This window comes from Tupaia chinensis, unplaced genomic scaffold (genome assembly GCF_000334495.1).
Source record: "Tupaia chinensis unplaced genomic scaffold, TupChi_1.0 Scaffold147312_1, whole genome shotgun sequence".
Classification (NCBI taxonomy): Eukaryota; Metazoa; Chordata; class Mammalia; order Scandentia; family Tupaiidae; genus Tupaia; species Tupaia belangeri.
The window spans coordinates 2,630,508-2,650,396 of record NW_006207163.1 but is presented as its reverse complement, the minus strand read 5'-3'; the positions used below and the strand labels follow the sequence as shown (position 1 = coordinate 2,650,396).

At 36.1% G+C, this 19,889-nt stretch overlaps 1 protein-coding gene across 1 annotated transcript in view; it reads left to right on the top strand.

Moving 5' to 3' along the window:
* LRRIQ1 (leucine rich repeats and IQ motif containing 1) overlaps positions 1–19,889 on the top strand; it is a 176,093-nt gene that overhangs the window by 154,200 nt on the left and 2,004 nt on the right. Inside the window, exons 24-25 of the mRNA XM_006169613.1 lie at positions 8,169–8,301; positions 9,734–9,794. Of these exons, the coding sequence (XP_006169675.1) occupies positions 8,169–8,301; positions 9,734–9,794 (194 nt within the window). The remainder of the gene's footprint in view (positions 1–8,168; positions 8,302–9,733; positions 9,795–19,889) is intronic.

Below are 19,889 nucleotides of genomic sequence, written 5' to 3'. Positions count from 1 at the left end.
AACCCCACAACAAATGCATAGGTCTAAAAACAATATTCAAATGACACTTATATGAGAATTATTGTGCTTAGAATTGGATAAATACCAGGGCAGATATAAGATTGGTATTACCAATTTTTCTTTTTAATTTAGGCTCCAATATAGATTGGCACAGCCTCTTAGTGAGTGTGTCATTTAGAGCTTCAATATTTTGTTTGTCACAGATGTTCACAATGTTACAATAAAATGTTTTAAAATATTACAATAAAATATAACTTATTTTGATTACTAGGTATTTTGGAACTCCTTTAAATTTTGTTCATAAGGCGAGGACCTCACCTTACACTTGTCCCAGCCCAGGTAACAGAAAACATGGTGACACATTACATGTCAATGTATTGAAAACCTTTAACAATCGGATTTTCTTGAGTCATGTGAGTCTTATTAGAAGAAACCAAAGAACCGTACCTTTAAATGGTATTTAGTATTCTACTATGAAGATACTAGTGAGGAGATACAGCTCAACTGAATAATGCAAATAGCAGGCCGTATTTCCCTTCAGATAGAATTATACATAAGTTAAATGCTGGGACTGGAAGATGGTGTAATGGTTAAGTTGCTGCACTCCCACGTAGTCGACTGCGTTCAAGTCCCGGACTCAGTGACTTAAAACTCATGCCAAAGCATGTATATGCATTTCCAAGATTCCAAGAGGAGGAGAAGGGATTGTGGCGTGGCCATCTCCCCGGGGGTGATTTCTCACTTTCTGTCTCTCCATCTCTCCAATGAGCACACACACCCTATAGCAAAAAGCTCTCTTAAAAAAAAAAATTATACATAAATTAAATGCTTATTATATTAGGTTGTCAGGAAAGCCAAGACATGTTTTCTATACAAAAATGCCTTATGACTTTTCCAACAATCTAATAGTTGGAATGTTTCTATTATCCCAGAGGGAGTCACTTAAATCTAGCTATTTCATAATATTAAAAAACAAAAGAAAACAAAAACTTGTCTTAAAAAATCCAAATACTTTACAAGATATAGTTTAGAAACTCACTTTTATTTTTCTCTGTAGGTCTAAAAACAATATTCAAATGACACTTATATGAGAATTATTGTGCTTAGAATTGGATAAATACCAGGGCAGATATAAGATTGGTATTACCAATTTTTCTTTTTAATTTAGGCTCCAATATAGATTGGCACAGCCTCTTAGTGAGTGTGTCATTTAGAGCTTCAATATTTTGTTTGTCACAGATGTTCACAATGTTACAATAAAATGTTTTAAAATATTACAATAAAATATAACTTATTTTGATTACTAGGTATTTTGGAACTCCTTTAAATTTTGTTCATAAGGCGAGGACCTCACCTTACACTTGTCCCAGCCCAGGTAACAGAAAACATGGTGACACATTACATGTCAATGTATTGAAAACCTTTAACAATCGGATTTTCTTGAGTCATGTGAGTCTTATTAGAAGAAACCAAAGAACCGTACCTTTAAATGGTATTTAGTATTCTACTATGAAGATACTAGTGAGGAGATACAGCTCAACTGAATAATGCAAATAGCAGGCCGTATTTCCCTTCAGATAGAATTATACATAAGTTAAATGCTGGGACTGGAAGATGGTGTAATGGTTAAGTTGCTGCACTCCCACGTAGTCGACTGCGTTCAAGTCCCGGACTCAGTGACTTAAAACTCATGCCAAAGCATGTATATGCATTTCCAAGATTCCAAGAGGAGGAGAAGGGATTGTGGCGTGGCCATCTCCCCGGGGGTGATTTCTCACTTTCTGTCTCTCCATCTCTCCAATGAGCACACACACCCTATAGCAAAAAGCTCTCTTAAAAAAAAAATTATACATAAGTTAAATGCTTATTATATTAGGTTGTCAGGAAAGCCAAGACATGTTTTCTATACAAAAATGCCTTATGACTTTTCCAACAATCTAATAGTTGGAATGTTTCTATTATCCCAGAGGGAGTCACTTAAATCTAGCTATTTCATAATATTAAAAAACAAAAGAAAACAAAAACTTGTCTTAAAAAATCCAAATACTTTACAAGATATAGTTTAGAAACTCACTTTTATTTTTCTCTGCCTTTGTAAATGTTGTCCCTACACTTTATGTATGCCTCATCCCCACCAAACACACCAATTTTGAAAATTAATTCAAATGTCAGAAGCCAATGAATATCTTTCATTCTAGGACTTCTTTTTTTAACTCTTTCTGCCATAAAATATAATGAAATATGTTAAGGAGTGATTTGTGCTACAGTTCACCTTTGACCTTACATATAATTCTGGCTCTGTTCCCAAAATTTCTGTTTTTAAACTTTTGCACCAACAATCCTCTTCTTTATTCATGAAATCACTTTTCCTTAGTAATCAATCATATGCACATTTAAATACATTTTTAGAGAATGGAGATGTTGCATGTCACACACAAATGGCTCTTAGAGACTCCCTGGTTTTATGCCAGTGCTGTCAACTTTCCAACAACAGATTGGATTGGTTAAGGAAGGAGCCATAAACAGACTATCAACAAGTATTTATACACATGTTAATGAGATTAAAATTCTGTCAGTGTAACATTTATGCCAAATTCCAATTTTATTTGTGCTTTATTTGTGAGGTATGATTCAAGAATTTCTCTAATAAACACATAGAGACCACTCTACTTTATAATGTAAATCATATTTTTAACATTTCCAGACTAAGATACATAGAATCAGCCTTTTATTAAAGTCACCAAGCATATTTCCATCACATGAAGAAGCAGTTCGCCTAACCACAACTGTGCCTTCCATAAGCTTTTGGTAAAGAAATGAACTCATCTCTAGCCATGAAACTGAGAGTATTTTATTACTAAGAAAAGTCATTAAAGGAAGAGAAAATGGTTATGGGAAAGTTGCCATATGTATTAAAAATGTAAAGATGTAGTTTATTTTTGTGTGCCCAAAATAACTGAATCTTAATATCCCTGAGTATAAGATATTCTGTCTTGAAAATTTAGAAAACTGATTTAATAGAAGCATAAGAGTTTAATGAACACTTTTATTTTGCCTTTTTATTTATAAAAAATGTCCACTAATTTAAAAAGCAGTTCATTTCTTTTGGTGAATTTCTTAAAGCTAAACCACTTCTCTGTAGGATTGCATGCATTAGTATTATTTAACCAATATATGTTGAATATAATCCTACCATGTATCATTTAAAGTATTATAGTGTATTATGGTAGGCAAACCAGACACATAATATGGAAAATAAAATAAAATGTAATGAATGGTATTTTGTGATCTTCATAGGATTCTTTGCACTAAACATTCCTAACCTAACTTAAATAAGGAGTGTAAAATTGGAAGATAAGAGAACTTACCTCAAAAAATGTGATTTCTAAACTGAGAGTTGAAGACTGAAGCAAACCAGAATGTAAAGTTCTCTATTTAAAATAATGTGTATGGTAATATCCTTGATTTGATTGTCATGTACTGAGGGCATATTTTGAAAAACCATATTGCACACTATAGAGCTATACAATGTAAGTAAGAAATCATAAAATAAATGGGAAAAATAAAATGAAATAGTTTAAAAAGAAGTGTTCTATTGCTAAAGCGGAAAATCCTAAACATAGCAAATAGAGTGTGCAAAGGTCTATAGACAAGATTGCATTTTGGGTAACTATAGTATGCTGTGGAATTGAGGCAGGATCTTAACAGATATGTCTGAAGGTATAATATGTCAAGATCTATATGCTGTGTGAAGAACTTGGAACATTATCCAAAGTCTATGGAGAACTAAGAGTTTAATCTCTGAAGTAGCACAAGTATATTTGTACTTTAGCAAGATCATTTGCAGTATGGTGATAAATATTATCAAGTATAATTGTACTTTAGCAAGATCATTATCAGTATGGTGATAGAGAACAAAAAGGTTAGTGAGAAGTCATTCAGAAGAAAGAGCAGTCACCTGAACTGAAATAGTGGCAGTGGCAATAGAAGACATTCAACAGATTCTAAATGATTTAGAATATAAAATATGCAGTTGGAAAGTGACGAAGAATATGGTTCAGTGCAACACTCTGGCTTTTGAGTTGTAAATTAATGATGGTGGTAACATTATAGAACACCTGAGAGAAGGGTTGGATAATAATTAAAAATAATAATAAGTTAATAATATCTCTGTGGGCTATCAAAGTGGAGAGGCTTTGGATACATATCTCAGAAGGAGAAAAAGATAGTGATTAAAGATTTCAAATAAACATTATCATACAGGTAGAATGTAGCCTACAAATGAGATAGGTCAGATGAGGGACCAGCAGATGGCATAATGTTACTCGACTCCCACATAGTAGACCGTGGTTTGAGTCCCGGACCCTGTGGCTTAAAACTAATGCTGAGTGCATGTGCTTGTGTGCCCAAAATCCCAAGAGGAGAATGGAGAAGAGATTGTGGTATAGTCATCTCCCCCTGGGAGGGTGGTGGTGATTTCTCGCTTTTTGTCTGTCTCTCTGTGTTTCTCAGGTGAGCGCACACAGTCTGTAGCAAAGATCTCTCTCTCTCAAAAAAAAGATAGGTAAGATGAGAATTGTGACATTGACATTGAAAAGAATAAGGGGAGGGAAGGGAAGAGGAGCCCTTGAAAGGATTGGGGTTTAGCCAAAAGATTGGCAGAAAACAAGTAGTATATAATTAAACAAAATTCAAAGGAAACAAGAAGTGGACAGGATGTATAGTGCTGTAACAGAGTCATTAAGATAAGAACTCCTAAACGTCTCCAAACTGTAGCACTTTGTTGATTTTGGTGAGTACAATTCCAGTGAAATAGAGTTGAGAGGAAGCCATATTGCAAAGGGCCGAAGAATGAATAGCAAGTAAGTCAACAAAAACTGACCTGCATCTCCTAGATCAAGATGCTTGTGTGATTAGAGAAGGAGAGAGAAACTAGCTGGAGGGGAGTGCAACAAATTGTTTGTGAGAGGTACCGAAAATAAGAAAAGGGAAAGCTTTTGGCCACATATTATATATTCTAAGGAAATGTGGTTTCCCAGAGGAAGATGAGGGTGTTGGGTTTAGGAGAAAGAGTACCTCTTCTTTTGTGACAGGTAAGAAAACCCATATCCACATATGTGCACTTGCTCAGTGCTATTTGAAATGGAGTCTAACATGTTTGTAGAAGATATGGAAAAGAAGAACCAGATTTGTGTGGTACCCAGGAGATAGACTAGTATTAGTTTCTGATTTGATATTAGAGCCTAATAAATGAGCTGTCAAGGTTGATTACAGAATGTCTAGTGTGGGTGTTGTGGGAATTCGGGAAGAACTACAGACTTAAGTAGGATGTTGATGGTAAAGATTATCTGTGATTCTGAAATTCATCTAGAAATATAAGAGAGCAGGAATAAGACAGAGAAGTTGATGATAACTAGTTCTCTAGACCACTAGCCCTAATAGGTAAGAAACTATCTAGTTCATTATCATCAGAAGCCAGCACAGTGCCTGGCATAGGGGCTTCTAGATACTTGTAGAAATGGAAGCATCAACATCTAAAGGACTTTATAAAGAAGATTGTAAGGAAACACTCAAAATTAAGTCACCCAAGGCCTAAAGAGAAGAGAATTTTGGGGACTAACAAATGGCAAAAATGATTACATCACTGGACTCCCACATAGTCGACCATGGTTTGAGTCCTGGACCCAGTGGCTTAAACTCATGCTGGACACGTATATGTGTTTGCCCAAAATCCTGAGAGGCGAATGAAGGTGAAGGGATGGCAGCATGGTCATCACCCCAGGGGGTTATTTCTCACTTTTTGTCTCTCTGTCTTTCTGGTTAGTACACATATTCTATGGCAAAAATATCTTAAAAAGAGAGAGAGAAGGGAACCAGCAGTTAGCGTAATGGCTATGTCGCTGGACTCCCACGTAGTCGACCGCGGTTCGTGTCCCGGACCCGGTGGCTTAAAACTCACGCCGGGCGCGTGTGCGTGCGTGCCCAAGATCCCGAGAGGAGAATGGAGGAGAAGGGATTGCGGCGTGACCATCCCCCCTGGGGGGCGATTTCTCGCTTTCTGTCTCTATGTCTCTCTCTGTCTGTCGGGCGAGCGTACGCGCCCTACAGTGAAAAATCTCTCCAAAAAAAAAAAAAAAAGAGAGAGAGAGAAGAATTTTAAGTCAAAGGAAATGGCCTCTGTAGTTGAATTCAAACTAAATGCTTTAAAATTTTATTTAGTGGTTGTCTTTGGATAGTTAGATTTTTATTTTTGGTATGTGTGGATTTTTTCCATGACCTTTAGCTTTCTAAATTGTCTGTTGTAAAGATTTTTTTTTAATAATTTCATCAGTTGGGGTTCGCTGGTGGCGTGGTGGTTAAGGGTACTGGTCTCCCACATGGTTGACCGCAGTTCAAGTCCCAGACCTGGTGGCTTGCTTTCTCACTTTTCTCTCTCTCGCTGTCCCTCTCTGGTCAAATTAAAATGAATAAATTAAATAAATATAGTTAAATAAAATAATTCTTAAAAATACAATAAAAACAATGTAGGTACGGTTCCAGTCTACTCAGTTGGTCACTGAGTTCAGAGTCCTGATGATTTTCTGTCATTGTGCTGCTGAGCTCAGGTTCTATCTGGTCAGTCAAGAAAAGCAGATCAGAAGCAGAGACTCTGCTAGAGGACTTAATGCTATGCAGTAACTAAATGTGACAATGCTAACTCCTTCCTGTTACTGAGTCTCTTTTGTAATTTCTGGATACTTGTAAGGCTATTTATCAAAATGGTGACTGCTCACGGATTCCATGGTCAGTGCTCTCACAGCAAAGACAACTGTTCTTCTAACTATAGCAACATGGAGGGACTGGCTTAAGTTTGGGATGCAAGAGCTATGGCCATTTTAGAAACATAAAATTGATGTGAGTGGTAACAGGAACTCAACTTTCCTAAGTACCATAGAGTTAGAGAACAAAACACTTTGCTATTCAGGTTTCCTGAACTGGTGCCAGTGTCTCCCCAGGGTGGAATGGCCACACCACAGTTCCTTCTCCATTCTCCTCTTAGGATTTTGGGCAAGCGTATACATGCACCTGGCAAGTTTCAAGCTGCTATGTCCAGGACTCACACTATGGTTGACCACATGCGAGTACAGCACCATAACCATTACAAAACCTGCTGACCCCACTATTATTTTTTTAAATACATACATATATAATAACTTTTTATTACAAGAGTTGGAGTTTTTATCTTTCTTCTTTAAATATTTTACTTTTATATTTGTTATTTGTATCCTTGCTTAGTATAATATCCCATCTTGCATATTTTCCATACTTTTCTTCATTGTTAAACTTCCCTCCATCCTAAAATAACTGCTATGCCACAAGCATAGGTTCCCTGAAACCTGATATACATTTTATTTCTAGCTTAAAATACCATATTAGCTAAACCAGACTAGGCTGAGTTTTATGTAAAATTAAATTGTTTCAAATACCCTCAATATTTTTATAAATTCTACATATAGATAAGACACTGAAAGACCAATGAGACTTTTTTTTTTTTTTTTTGGGGGGATTTTCACTGGAGTTTCGGGGGGCTGCCCATAGTGTGAGTGCGCTCGCCAGACAGACAGAGAGAGACATAGAGACAGAAAGCGAGAAATCACCCCCCCAGGGGGGATGGTCACGCCGCAATCCCTTCTCCATTCTCCTCTCGGGATCTTGGGCACGCACACGCGCCTGGCGTGAGTTTTAAGCCACCGGGTCTGGGACACGAACCGCGGTCGACTACGTGGGAGTCCAGCAACATAGCCATTATGCTAACTGCTGGTTCCAAGACCAATGAGACTTTTTTAAAAGCCTGAAAAAAAAAACCCAGAATAATGAAGAGAGATTATTTTTATAAGAATTCTATCCACTGAAATAATTGAATTTTCTGATTATAAACTAAGAAAACAACCTTATTAACATGGTGGTTGCATTTAAATTTTTACTTTGTTTTTTAAACTAGGTGGGTATGAAAATTAAGCAAAATATACTTAGTTTGTAAGTGAGGGGCAATGTTTTTGTTAGAGAAGGTTTAGTGCACATGAATCAGTTTTTTCTTTTTTATAATAGAATTGTTAGCTTCAACTGAAGTTCTTGGCCAAAAATTATCTTTTTTTAAATAAAAAGTGAACATTTCATATTTTTCCCAGATAAGGAAGAAGACTTTATCCGCAAGGATGCTACTGCAAATGAAGAGTTAGAAAGGAGTAGAGAATATACATACCAATGGCTTCATACACAGGTTGGGGTTTTTGAAACAGCAAGTTCCAGAAATATGAAAAGGTGAGGTCATTTCCTTTCAATTAGATTTTTGTATTGTAAACACATCTTGAAAAGTGAAACCTGGGTTAATTGTGCTAAAACAAACATGACTTTATAGCCAAAGGCCAATCTTCCACATTGCCAGGTTATTAAAAGCCTTTCATATAGAATCAATTTTATCACTCTTTTTTTTATATATAGTTCACCCTAAAATGTTTGGGAAGAACTCTATTTTGTAATGCTTATAACTACCAGATGAACCACAGAAAATAATTCTACTTAATAAAATGAAAGTGTGGTATCTATGAACTGTTTTTAAACATGATATATACTAAGTTGCATTTTATTTTCTTATAGTTTTGTCAGTTCAAATTATTATTCAACTCTCCAACTGTCACTTTAACCATAAAGCTAATTTTCAGTGATGCCCAATGCTTCATTTTCCCTCTCTTTCATACTGAGATAAGAGTATCTTACCTTTCTCACTCACAGGGTACCACACCTATACGATTGTACCACACCTATAGGAAATTATTTCAGTATGAATTTTAGATATGCTTAACCAAGTAACAATATCCTTACTAATAAAAGTTATGTGTAATTGTATAAAACAATAAGCAATTGCTCGTGCATTTTCTGCTTGGAAAATATATAAAGGAATAAGTAGTAATATATTAAGAAAAATTGTTTTTAAAAAAACTGAAGTTCTTAAAAAGTTGAATGTCAGTGTTCTAAGTTGAAACAGAAGTTTATTATTACACTAGGGTAATACATTAGTAAACTAGAGTTCTTTCCAATATAATTATTTTTACCAATGCTGAATAAATATATCTTCCTCAAAAGATGATTCAAACATAGAGGTAAATGTAAATAAAAATTTCTGTAATGTGTGCTGGCCCTGTGGTGTAGCAGCAATACACTATGTGAGAAGACAGATCCCACTTGGCTACGGCAGTTCAGATCCCCAACCTGGTAAGCCTGACATAGGCTAGACATGATCCAGTGGGCTGGAGGACCAGAGGAAGGCAATTACTGGCCAGACCCTGTGAAGGGTGCAATCTCTCTCTTTCTCTCACGTTGCTATATGCATGCACACATGCTCTATTTTGAAATTTTAATTAATTAATTAATTAATTAATTAGAAAAATAGGTGTTCCATAATTTATTGACTATCATCAGTACTTTCAGCTTTTTACTCTGCATATGTTGGTGTGTGGTAAAGAAGGAGGTATTAGAAATTATTCAGAAATTGAAATTTTATGTCAAATTGAATTTTAAAATAACTGGGAAAATATAAATTTATCCATATCTCTGTATGTAAACTAATTTAAGAAAATTATTATTTCCATGTAGTAAATAACTGCTTTCTCCCAAACTTTGTATTTGGGAAATAATTTCATATTTCCTCCCCACATTTATTTTACAATATGTTTTCTGGTTTCTGTCACTGTAGCAATCGCTTCTTGCCTGAGTTAGATCCAGATGTACTTAATGGTGGAAGAGTTCAGCTTGTGGTAAGATATGTGTTTAAAGTTACAAAAAAAGCTGTAGACACTAATGCTGAATAAATGGCCCTTTAAAATATGTCCACAATTAGTTTAAACTATGAAATTGTCACTACCATATCTATTTGGGGTAATCTCAAAATACCATATGTTTAAATAGTAACATATTTTTGGGGGAACCAGCAGTTAGCGTAATGGCTATGTCGCTGGACTCCCATGTAGTCGACCATAGTTCGCGTCCCGGACCCGCTGGCTTAAAACTCATGCTGGGCATGTGTGCATGAGTGCCCAAGATCCCGAGAGGAGAATGGAGGAGAAGAGATTGCGGCGTGACCATCCCCCCTGGGGGGTGATTTCTCGCTTTCTGTCTCTATGTCTCTCTCTGTCTGTCTGGTGAGTGCATGTGTCCTATTGTGAAAACTTCTCAAAAAAAAATAGTAACATATTTTTTCAACTTATAACTTTAAAAATGACATGGCTTTAAAATATTAATTTTATGTGACAGATATAAAAGCATTATCATGCTACCATTTTACAATAAAATTTTTCTGGATGGGATATCACTTAAAGTATTTTCTCAAATATCTTAAGAGAATATTATTTATAAACTATACTTTATAGAAGCAGCAAAATACCCTCAAAACTCAGAAAAACAAACCATATAAAAATTAACAAGTACTTATGAGCACGACAACTGTCAGTAATAAAGTATCAATCATTTGAGTTTTAGGGGTAACTGTGTTCTAAACATGGTAACCTGAGAATAGACTCTACACAGTATAACTCTATGTGCACAGCTAAAGTCAATTGTACTAATTGTATTAGAGGGAAGACTATGTAAAGAGAAGGAGAATGGCCAGTATGGAGTCTAGAAAAGTGGATACCACAAAACAAGAAATTTTCAGTGTGTTTCCAGAAATTTCCAGAGAAGTTACCCTGACAATTGACAGAACTGTGTGGCCTCCTTGGAAGGTGAAACCATCAGGTGACCCTAACTTTACAAAACCTTCCATTTATGTCAATCAATAACCCTTGGTCTGATTCTGCATTCACTAAGGAAACATTATAATTTAGCTTTCCATGTAGAATTTCAGATAAAAAGATAATGTGCTTTCTGTTGGAAATGAGTGTTAGAGTTTTCAGAGCAATTATATTATCATTTTAATTCACAATTCAAATAGTTTTTCTAAAAGAGGAGTAAGAGGACAAGAGCTGGCTACATGTATTTATGCATGTGTTTATGAAAGTATTTCTGGCATCTGTGCATAGATTTGAAATAAACACTTATTTTAATTTAAAAAGAGTCTCCTTGGAGAGTGGCATGCAATTATACTATTGATACTTCAGGCTATTAACACCATGTATGTTGTTGACTAACACTTTGGCACAGATTGGTGGTGAGTTGCCACTGTGGAATAAGAATGGAGAACATAAAAGTGCCAAGGAATACCAAGAAAGAGGAAGTGATATCTCATTTAATTATTATACTTCTAAAAAGGAATGAAAACAGGCTGGATAGATTACTTATCAGATTACTTCTATGTAATTAATATTCTAACATTAATCATCTTTTTTATACCCTTCATTCTGTGTGTTCCTATATACAAATAAATGACAAATACATAGAAATGATAGGTCCTTTTTTAATATTAAAAAGATACAAAATAAATGATAGTGGAATAGATATCTTTTTCTTTTTTCTTTCTTTGTTTTAGATGAGTAGAATCAGAGGAAGAAATCAATGGCTTATATTAAAATGATACTAGACCAACTAAAGGCCCAGAGTAGAACTCTTATAGAGAAAATAAAATTGTCCACTTATGAAAGGGAAGAGATAGATGATTGCATAACTGGGACCACACAATAAGTAAAAGGAAAGTGGAGGAAAGGAAAAAAAGTTTCAATTCTGCTAATACATGATTCTGAAAGATATAAAAATAAACACCATAAGGGCCAGCAAGTAGTTTGGAGGTGAAGGCGCTGGATCCCACATGGCCAATTCTGTGATTCAAGTCCAGACCCAGAGGCTTGAAAATCACACTGGGTGCACGTGTGTGAAAACACAAAATCCCAAGAGAAAAATGGAAAAGGACTTGAGGCTTGGCCATTCTCCTGTAGGGGGATGATTTCTCACTTTCTCTCTCTCTCTGTCTGTCTCTGGCAAACACACATGCCTTATAGCAAAATATAATAATAATAATAATAATAATAATAACATCCATAATAAAAAGATATAAAATTATGGAAAAGTGATCCAATGTTATAAAGAACTAATGGCATGCAAATGAATCAATGGTAAATTCTGGAAATAAAAAAATAAATTATTTAAATACACTGTAGATGGGACCAGCAGTTAGTGTAATGGCTATGTCGCTGGACTCCCATGTAGTCAACTGTGGTTCGAGTCCCAGACCCGGCAGCTTAAACTCACGCCAGGCGCATGTGCGTGCATGCCCAAGATCCCAAGAGGAGATCGGAGGAGAAGGGATTGCGGCGTGATCATCCCCCCTGGGCGGTGATTTCTCACTTTCTGTCTCTCTGTCTCTCTCTCTGTCTGTCTGGCGAGCGTACGCACCCTATAGCAAAAACCTCTTAAAAAAAAAAAAGCATATGTCAAAAAACTATGACTTATGCCTTAATAATAGATATAAATCTCATCCAAATATTTTTATTAGCCTTTAATAGTGAAGACAAAATAAGGCATAATAATAAAACATGTAAATTCCAGATTTTGAGTAAGCTAGTATATAATATGTTCATTTTCTCTGTCTTATAAGCAAGTACAAAACATATTGCATAATAAACAGGAATTAGATTAATGAAAATAACATATCATTTTCCTTACATTTAAAAGTATATCAGAAGGCACATCAAAGATTTAGACAGTTGTGTAGAATTAATTTGGGACCAGCAGGTGGCATAGCGATTAAAGGCACTGGATTCCCACACAGCCAATTGTAGTCCAAGTACCGGACCTGGCAGGTTGCTTTCTCGCTTTCGTTTTCTCTTTCTCTCTCTCTCTGTCTCTGTCTGGTCAAATTAAAAAATAATAATAACAAGGACCAGCAGTTAGTGTAATGGCTATGTTACTGGACTTCCATGTAGCTGACAGCGGTTCAAGTCCCGGACTCAGAGGCTTAAACTCACACCGGCGCGTGTGCGTGCGTGTTCAGGATCCCGAGAGAAGAATGGAGAAGGGATTGCAGCGTGACCATTCCCCTGGGGGATGTGATTTCTCACTTTCTCTCTCTGTCTTTCTTTTGCCGTATGGCAAAAACCTAAAAAGACAAAAAAAAAAAAAAATCAAAAAGTTCAATACCTTGTTAAGAATAATCTCAGCACATCATAAACATTGAAATTCAGAGAACAATGGAACAACATCGTCAAAGTTCTGAAAGGAAAGAGTCATCCTTCAATTCTATATCAATGAAAACATAACTGCAACAATTAAATTTAACATAAAAAGTAGAAAAATTATCTCAATATACACGGAAAAATTTCTTAACAGAATTCAACATTTACTTATGATTAAAATTCTTAGAAAATAGAAATAGAGAAGACTTCCTCAACTTTATGCTTAGTGGTTAAAGATGAAGTGTTTTATACCTACTACCAAAAAAAAGATAAAGAAATATGATGGGCAAGGGACCAGCAGTTGGCATAATGGCTATGTCGCTGGACTCACATGTAGTTGACCACAGTTCAAGTTCCAGACCCGGTGCCTTAAACTCACTACAGGCGCGTGTGCGTGCGTGCCCAATATCCCGAGAGGAGAATGGAGGAGAAAGGATTGAGGCATGAGCATCCCTCCCTGGGGGGTAATTTCTCGCTTTCTGTCTCTATGTCTCTCTCTGTCTGTCTGGTGAGGGCTTGCGCCCTATAGCAAAAACCTCTAAAAAAAAAAAAATACTAAGAAATTCACAAAATTATATCTGAACTAGTAAGTGAATTTACTTGATGCTGTAGGATAAAGATTATGTTTAAAAATCAACTGCATTTCTATATATTAGTAAATGATTTTTTTAATTACAGTATTTTATTCACTGTAGTATTAATAAGTGTTAAGTATTTAAAACTAAATATAAGCATTAAAATGTGCAAGGACTCTATACCGATAAATATAGGGAACTGCTTGTAAAGAATTCAGAGATATAGGAATCACCAGGTGTGGAGGTTAATGCACAGATCCTACGTGGCCTATTTCCCAGGTTGGGTCCCAGGTGCACTGGTTTAAAAATCATGCCAGACATGTGTGCATGCATGCCCAAAATCCCAAGAGGAGAACGAATTATGGCGTGGTCATCCTCCCTGGGGAGCGATTTCTCTCTCTCTCGGTTTCTCTCTGGTGAGCACACATGCCCTATAACAAAACATACATAGATAATACATACATAAAAATTCAGAGATATACCATTTATGACTTAGAAAACTCAAATTGTGAAATGTTAATTTTCCCCACATGATCTATAGATACAGTGCAATCCCAGAAACCTTTTTGGTAGAAATGGACAAACTTATTTTAAAATGTATATGGAAATGCAAAAGACCTAGTATAGCCAATGCCATCTTCACAAAAGGAAAGAAGACTTACACTACTTACTTTCAAGACCTGCTATAAAGTCCCAGTAAGGATGATGACTATTTTTATAATGTAATCTCAAAAGATTACATACTGTGTGATTTAATTCACATAACATCCTTAAAAATCACATAATTACAGTGCTAGAAACACATCAGTGGTTGTCAGTGGTTAGTGGTTAGGTTGGAGAGAGGGTGTGACTGCAAAGGAGAGAAGGGAAACGTCTTTGGGAAAATGGAATAGTTCTATATCCTAATTGTGGTCATAGTTAAATGAGTCTATACACATGATAAAATGTCATAGATCTCTCAAAAAAATTTGTTAGTGTTAATCTTACTTTGGTTATGTACAGTGTTGACAATGTGACAAACTAGGGGTAGAGAGCACAGGGAAATCTTGAAAAATAATACTATTTTTGGAATTTTGATAAAAGTTTAATTTTTGAAATTTCACAATTAAATTTTTTTAAATGATTGAATTTCTTGTTTAAGATCTCTGTAGGTCATTGCATATTAATTATATTTCTGTGTCTTTAGAGCATTTCCAGTGTTTCCTTCCATTCCTACATGTGCTATATAATAAAATCTCTGCCTTGGGACCAGCAGCTGGCGTAATAGCTGTGTCACTGGGCTCCCATGTAGTCAACCATGGTTCAAGTCCTGGACCCAGTGGATTAAACTCACGCTGGGCGCGTATGCATGTGTGCCCAAGATCCCGAGAAGAGAAAGGAGGAGAAGGGACTGCAGCATGGCCATCTCTCCTGGGGGGGAGGGGGTGATTTTTCACTTTTTGTCTCTCTGCCTCTCTCTGTTTTTCTGATGAGCGCACACACCCTATAGCACAAACCTCTCCAAAATAAATAAATTAAATAAATAAATAAATAAATAAATAAATCCATCCATCCATTTTATTCAACCTCTGCCTTTTATTTCTTGTTAACTGTGGGGTGCATGCACTCACCTAAGAGAGACAGACATTGGGAGGGAATGTGAGAAAACATACCCCAGAGGAATGGCCATGCCCTAATCCTTTCTTCTCCATTCGCCTTTTGGGATTTGGGGCATGCATATACAGTCACCCTGAGTGTTTTTCAGACTGCAGTCTATGGAGCTCAAACCAGGCGGTCAGCCATGTGGGATCCAGTTGCCTTAACCACCATGCCATTTGCTGACCCAGCCTCAGCCTTTTTATATAAGAAAAGGAGTTTTTGCAAAGATGGCGCCATATGATAAATGAAGGGGTATATGTAACTTGGCTTCCTACAACTAAAGTTAAAAGATTTTTTATATCACTTGCATGACTATGAACAGTGCAAAATAATAATGTGGCTAATATGCTTATGGCATATGTAATATTTTTTGCTGTAATTTGAAAATTAATTAAAATGAGTAAACTAAATCTAGATCTCACAGAACGTACAGTGAAAAAAGTGAATTGCAGGAGAAAAAGATTATCTTTTATGTTTATTTTGAAAATAATACTAAAAACTGATTACGTATATACAAAAAAACTACAAGGTAGTAACCATTATGCCATCTGCTGCTCCCCAGGTATTTACTTTTACATGTGGTGTTTAATATGTCTTTACTTCCAAAAATAGAACATTTTTGAAATAAATATTGAATGAAATCATATTTCTGAGAAAATAAAAGAAAACAGAATAAAGAGGAACTCTTTGTTCTTCAATAAATGGGAGCAAATCAGTGTTTCTCAGCAAGTTGCCAAAGTTGGAGGAAAATCAGAATCCAAATTCTTGAAGAGCCTTGTGCCAAAATTCACACTCCTCATTTCCTTGTGAAAATAGAGGAGAAAAAATTAATGGCTTGGGCCAGCAGGAGGCATGGCAGTTAAGGTGCTGGATCCCACATTGCCAATTTAGGAGTTTGAACTCTAAATCCAGCAGCTTGAGAATCACACAGGGGGCGTTGTGTATGCATGCCAAAATCCCAAGAGGAGAATAGAGAAGAAGAAGGGACTGTGGGGCAGACATCCCCCAAAAGGGGTGAGTTCTCACTTTCCCTCTCTCTTTCCATCTCTCTCTGGCAAGCACACATACCCTATAGCAAAAATTAAAAAAAAAAAATATACAAGTCATATAGATAGGCTATAAAAGAGATATGTTAGGAAAAAAAAGACCTAGGAGAATTTTACAACATTATTGTTTAATGAATATTTGCTATTGAGTGGCAAATTAGAACATTTTTATTTGACATTAGCCTGAGACTATTTATTGTATTGTAACCATAGAAAATATTTCATATACAGGTGGTTTAGAATAGGGGCCACAAGTGGCACAACAGTTTTAAAAAAAGCTACTCTGAAAGGCTGAACCACATATGAGAAAATTTACGTCCACAGAGCTCCCTGAGGACTTCTGGCACGTACGTGTGTGCCCGTGATCTGGAGCTGGCTGAGACGGGTGACAGATCCTAGGATCAAGTCCCTGTTTGAGTTTCTCTTTCTTTCTATTTTACACTCATGGAAGAAATAAAAAAAAAAATAAACTTTTGAAGAAGTGTTTTAGAAGTTTTTATTTTCTTTATTTTTTTACATTCAATCACTGAGTATTAGTATAGAAAATACCAAGTGAATTTTCCCATCATGGATACACCATAGATTAATTTTGTCAAAGATATTACCATATGCAGTATAATCAACAGATTTCTTTCTATTTTGGGTCCCTTAAATGATTTGCTTCTTTCTTCTCCCTTTTGCTTCTCTCTCTCTCACCCTAGCCTGCTTAACATACACTTCTGTAAAATAAGTGTTGAATGGATGACCAGTTATCTTCTGCTTTTAAATGTATCCAATTTGCATGATACAGAAGAAAAGATGTGTTTCTTTATATTTTCTCTATTTGTTAACAGAAAAAGCAGGAGTGATTTTAGCTTGGAAACCAATATTTTTAGAAATAGAATCTAAATATTAATGGTTGTGGATTCTACAGATGTACAGATAAACATGTAACAAGTCTATGTATGAAATTTCTTGGTTTGCATTTCACCTGCTAGGTGACTCCATTGTGAACTCATATTCCTGTTAAATTTCACTTCTAGGGACTGACAGGAGGCATGGTGGTTAAGGGTGCTGTAGTCCCACATGGCAGACCGTGGTTCGAGTCCTGGACCTGGCCGCTTGCTTTCTCACTTGCCCTCTCTCTCTCTTCTGTCCCTTTCTGGTCAAATTAAAAATAAATAAATAAACAAATGAATAAATAAAGTTATATAAAATAATTCTTTAAAAAATCACTTCTAAATTTTATGCCCTTTATAATATGAACTATTGAGAATTATTGATCGACGTTATTTTATAATTTGGTGAAACAGTCTCTTAAATGTTAATGACAGATGATAATGAGATTTTTTTGGAAGACATTTGTTTACAATTGTTTTCTTGACATGTAAGTATTCTCTTATTTAGGGGAGGATACCGTATCTACGTTCTAAATATGCAGAATGAAATTGTCATCAAATTGATAGCAGCATCAATTTTTAAATCTTGAGGCTTATTGTTAAAGCCTCTTTAGCCAGCAGGGGTGACCCTTATGTAGTTTAGCATGTTTTTCCTTTTATCTAACTAGTCTCACCAAAAGTGAGGTATTGCTTTGGTATTTCCCTTTGTTTCTTGACTGGTCATTTTTGTGGGGGCGGGGGAAAACAGTATTTAATTTGTAATACATGGCACAAAACATTAGCATCCTTAAATAAAACGAGCTCTAAAAAGTCAGTAACACAGACTAATGTTACAAGGAAAATCAGAGTCAAAAATGACAGAGAAAATGAAATCCCCTCAATGACTCATAAGGTTATATATCAAGGTGATCTAGTGTAACCTTAACAGTAGTAAAAGTAATTTGTAATATTACATTATTCCTGATTTAAAACACTGAAGTCTAATTCTTTCCATTTTAGTGAATGGGAAAAATCTCAAACACCGGGAGAACTTACTCCAATTAGGGGAAAATTTACTCAAAAGGTAGATTTTTTAATATACTTTTGCCATGGCAGATTCAGTTCAAGGCAATTATTACAACAAAGTAAGTGGACAAATGCAAATAAACTCGTAAACCTGTTTGCTACATAGAAAATCTAACTAATAGAGCACATCTCCCAAGCACTTTAACTTCAATGTCTTGAAAAAACTTAGAATGTGAACAAAACTCCATTAACAGTAGGTAACATTGGCGAGAGTTGTTTTTTTTTTTTTTTAAAGGCACTCAAGTCAAAATTCTATGAGCTTTGGATTCTTGAATGAAGTAATTTGTTAGGAATCACTACTAAGTATACCTGTGATAAGTAAAAATCATAATATGTATGCTCCTTTCTTAACTGGTCATTTTTAAGTTTTGGCACTAAGGGAGCCGTTCTAGTGGGAAGGTTAGACATATACTCTTGTTTGCTAAGTGAAATAAGTTTCAGAAGAAATGTGTGACATTTTTCATAAAAATTGCAAGTGTAAATTAAGAGCCAATTTTTATTCACTTCACTTTTTAAGGTGATTTTTTTCTTTTTTTTTGCCAGAAGGCATATGCACTTGCCAGAGAGAAACAGAGAGAAAGTACCCCTGGTGGGGGTTGGTCATGCCACAGTCCTTTTTTTCCCTCCATTTGGACTTTGGGCATGTGCACACATGTGCCCAGTGTATTTTTCAAGCCACTGGGTCAGGATTCAAACCGAGATGAGTCTGTGGGATGTTGCTCCTTTACCCACTGTGCTATGGGCAGGCCACAGTATTCCTTTTTTCAAGTTTATTTACCTATATTTTTTATGAGCAAGAGAGACAAGCAGAGAAAAAGGAAAGACAGCACCCCCACACACACACACAGGGACTTGCTGCTGCTATCCACCCCCCAGCCCTCAGCCCATCCCACATCATGGACGTGCATATGCCCAGCGTACTCAGGGAGGCTTTCAGATTTGAACTAGGAACCTTTCTATGTGGGATTGTGTCACAGAGCCTTGTGTTTACCTCTGTGCCGTCTATAATTTCATTTTAAACGGTTTTCCAATGAGGTTTTTTTGACTGTGTAATTTTATACTTAGCTAGTTGCATCCAGAAATGACTGGCACCACCCACGGCGGCGGCACAGCAGTAGGGTGCCACTGCGCAATAATGGAAGCATGTGAGAGGACTGGATTTGGATCCCAGGTTGACCTGAATGCTCCCACTATCCTGAGTGGGAACCTGGGGAGAATCAGGCCGTGAAGAGACCCTGTTCAGGATGACTATCTCCCTCTCTCTCATAAAAGAAATAAATGAAATAAACTTTAAATAAATGACTGACATTAAGAAATGGTTTCTAGGGACCAGCAGATGGTGTAATGGTTACGTTGCTGGACTCCCATGTAGTTAACCGCAATTTGAGTCCTGGACCCGGTAGCTTAAAACTCGGGTCAGGCATGTGTACATATATGCCCAAAATCCCAAGAAGAGAATGGAGGCGAAGGGATTGTGGTGCTGACACCCCCCTGGGGGATGATTTCTCACTTTCTGTCTCTGTCTCTCCAGCGAGTGCAGGCATCCTA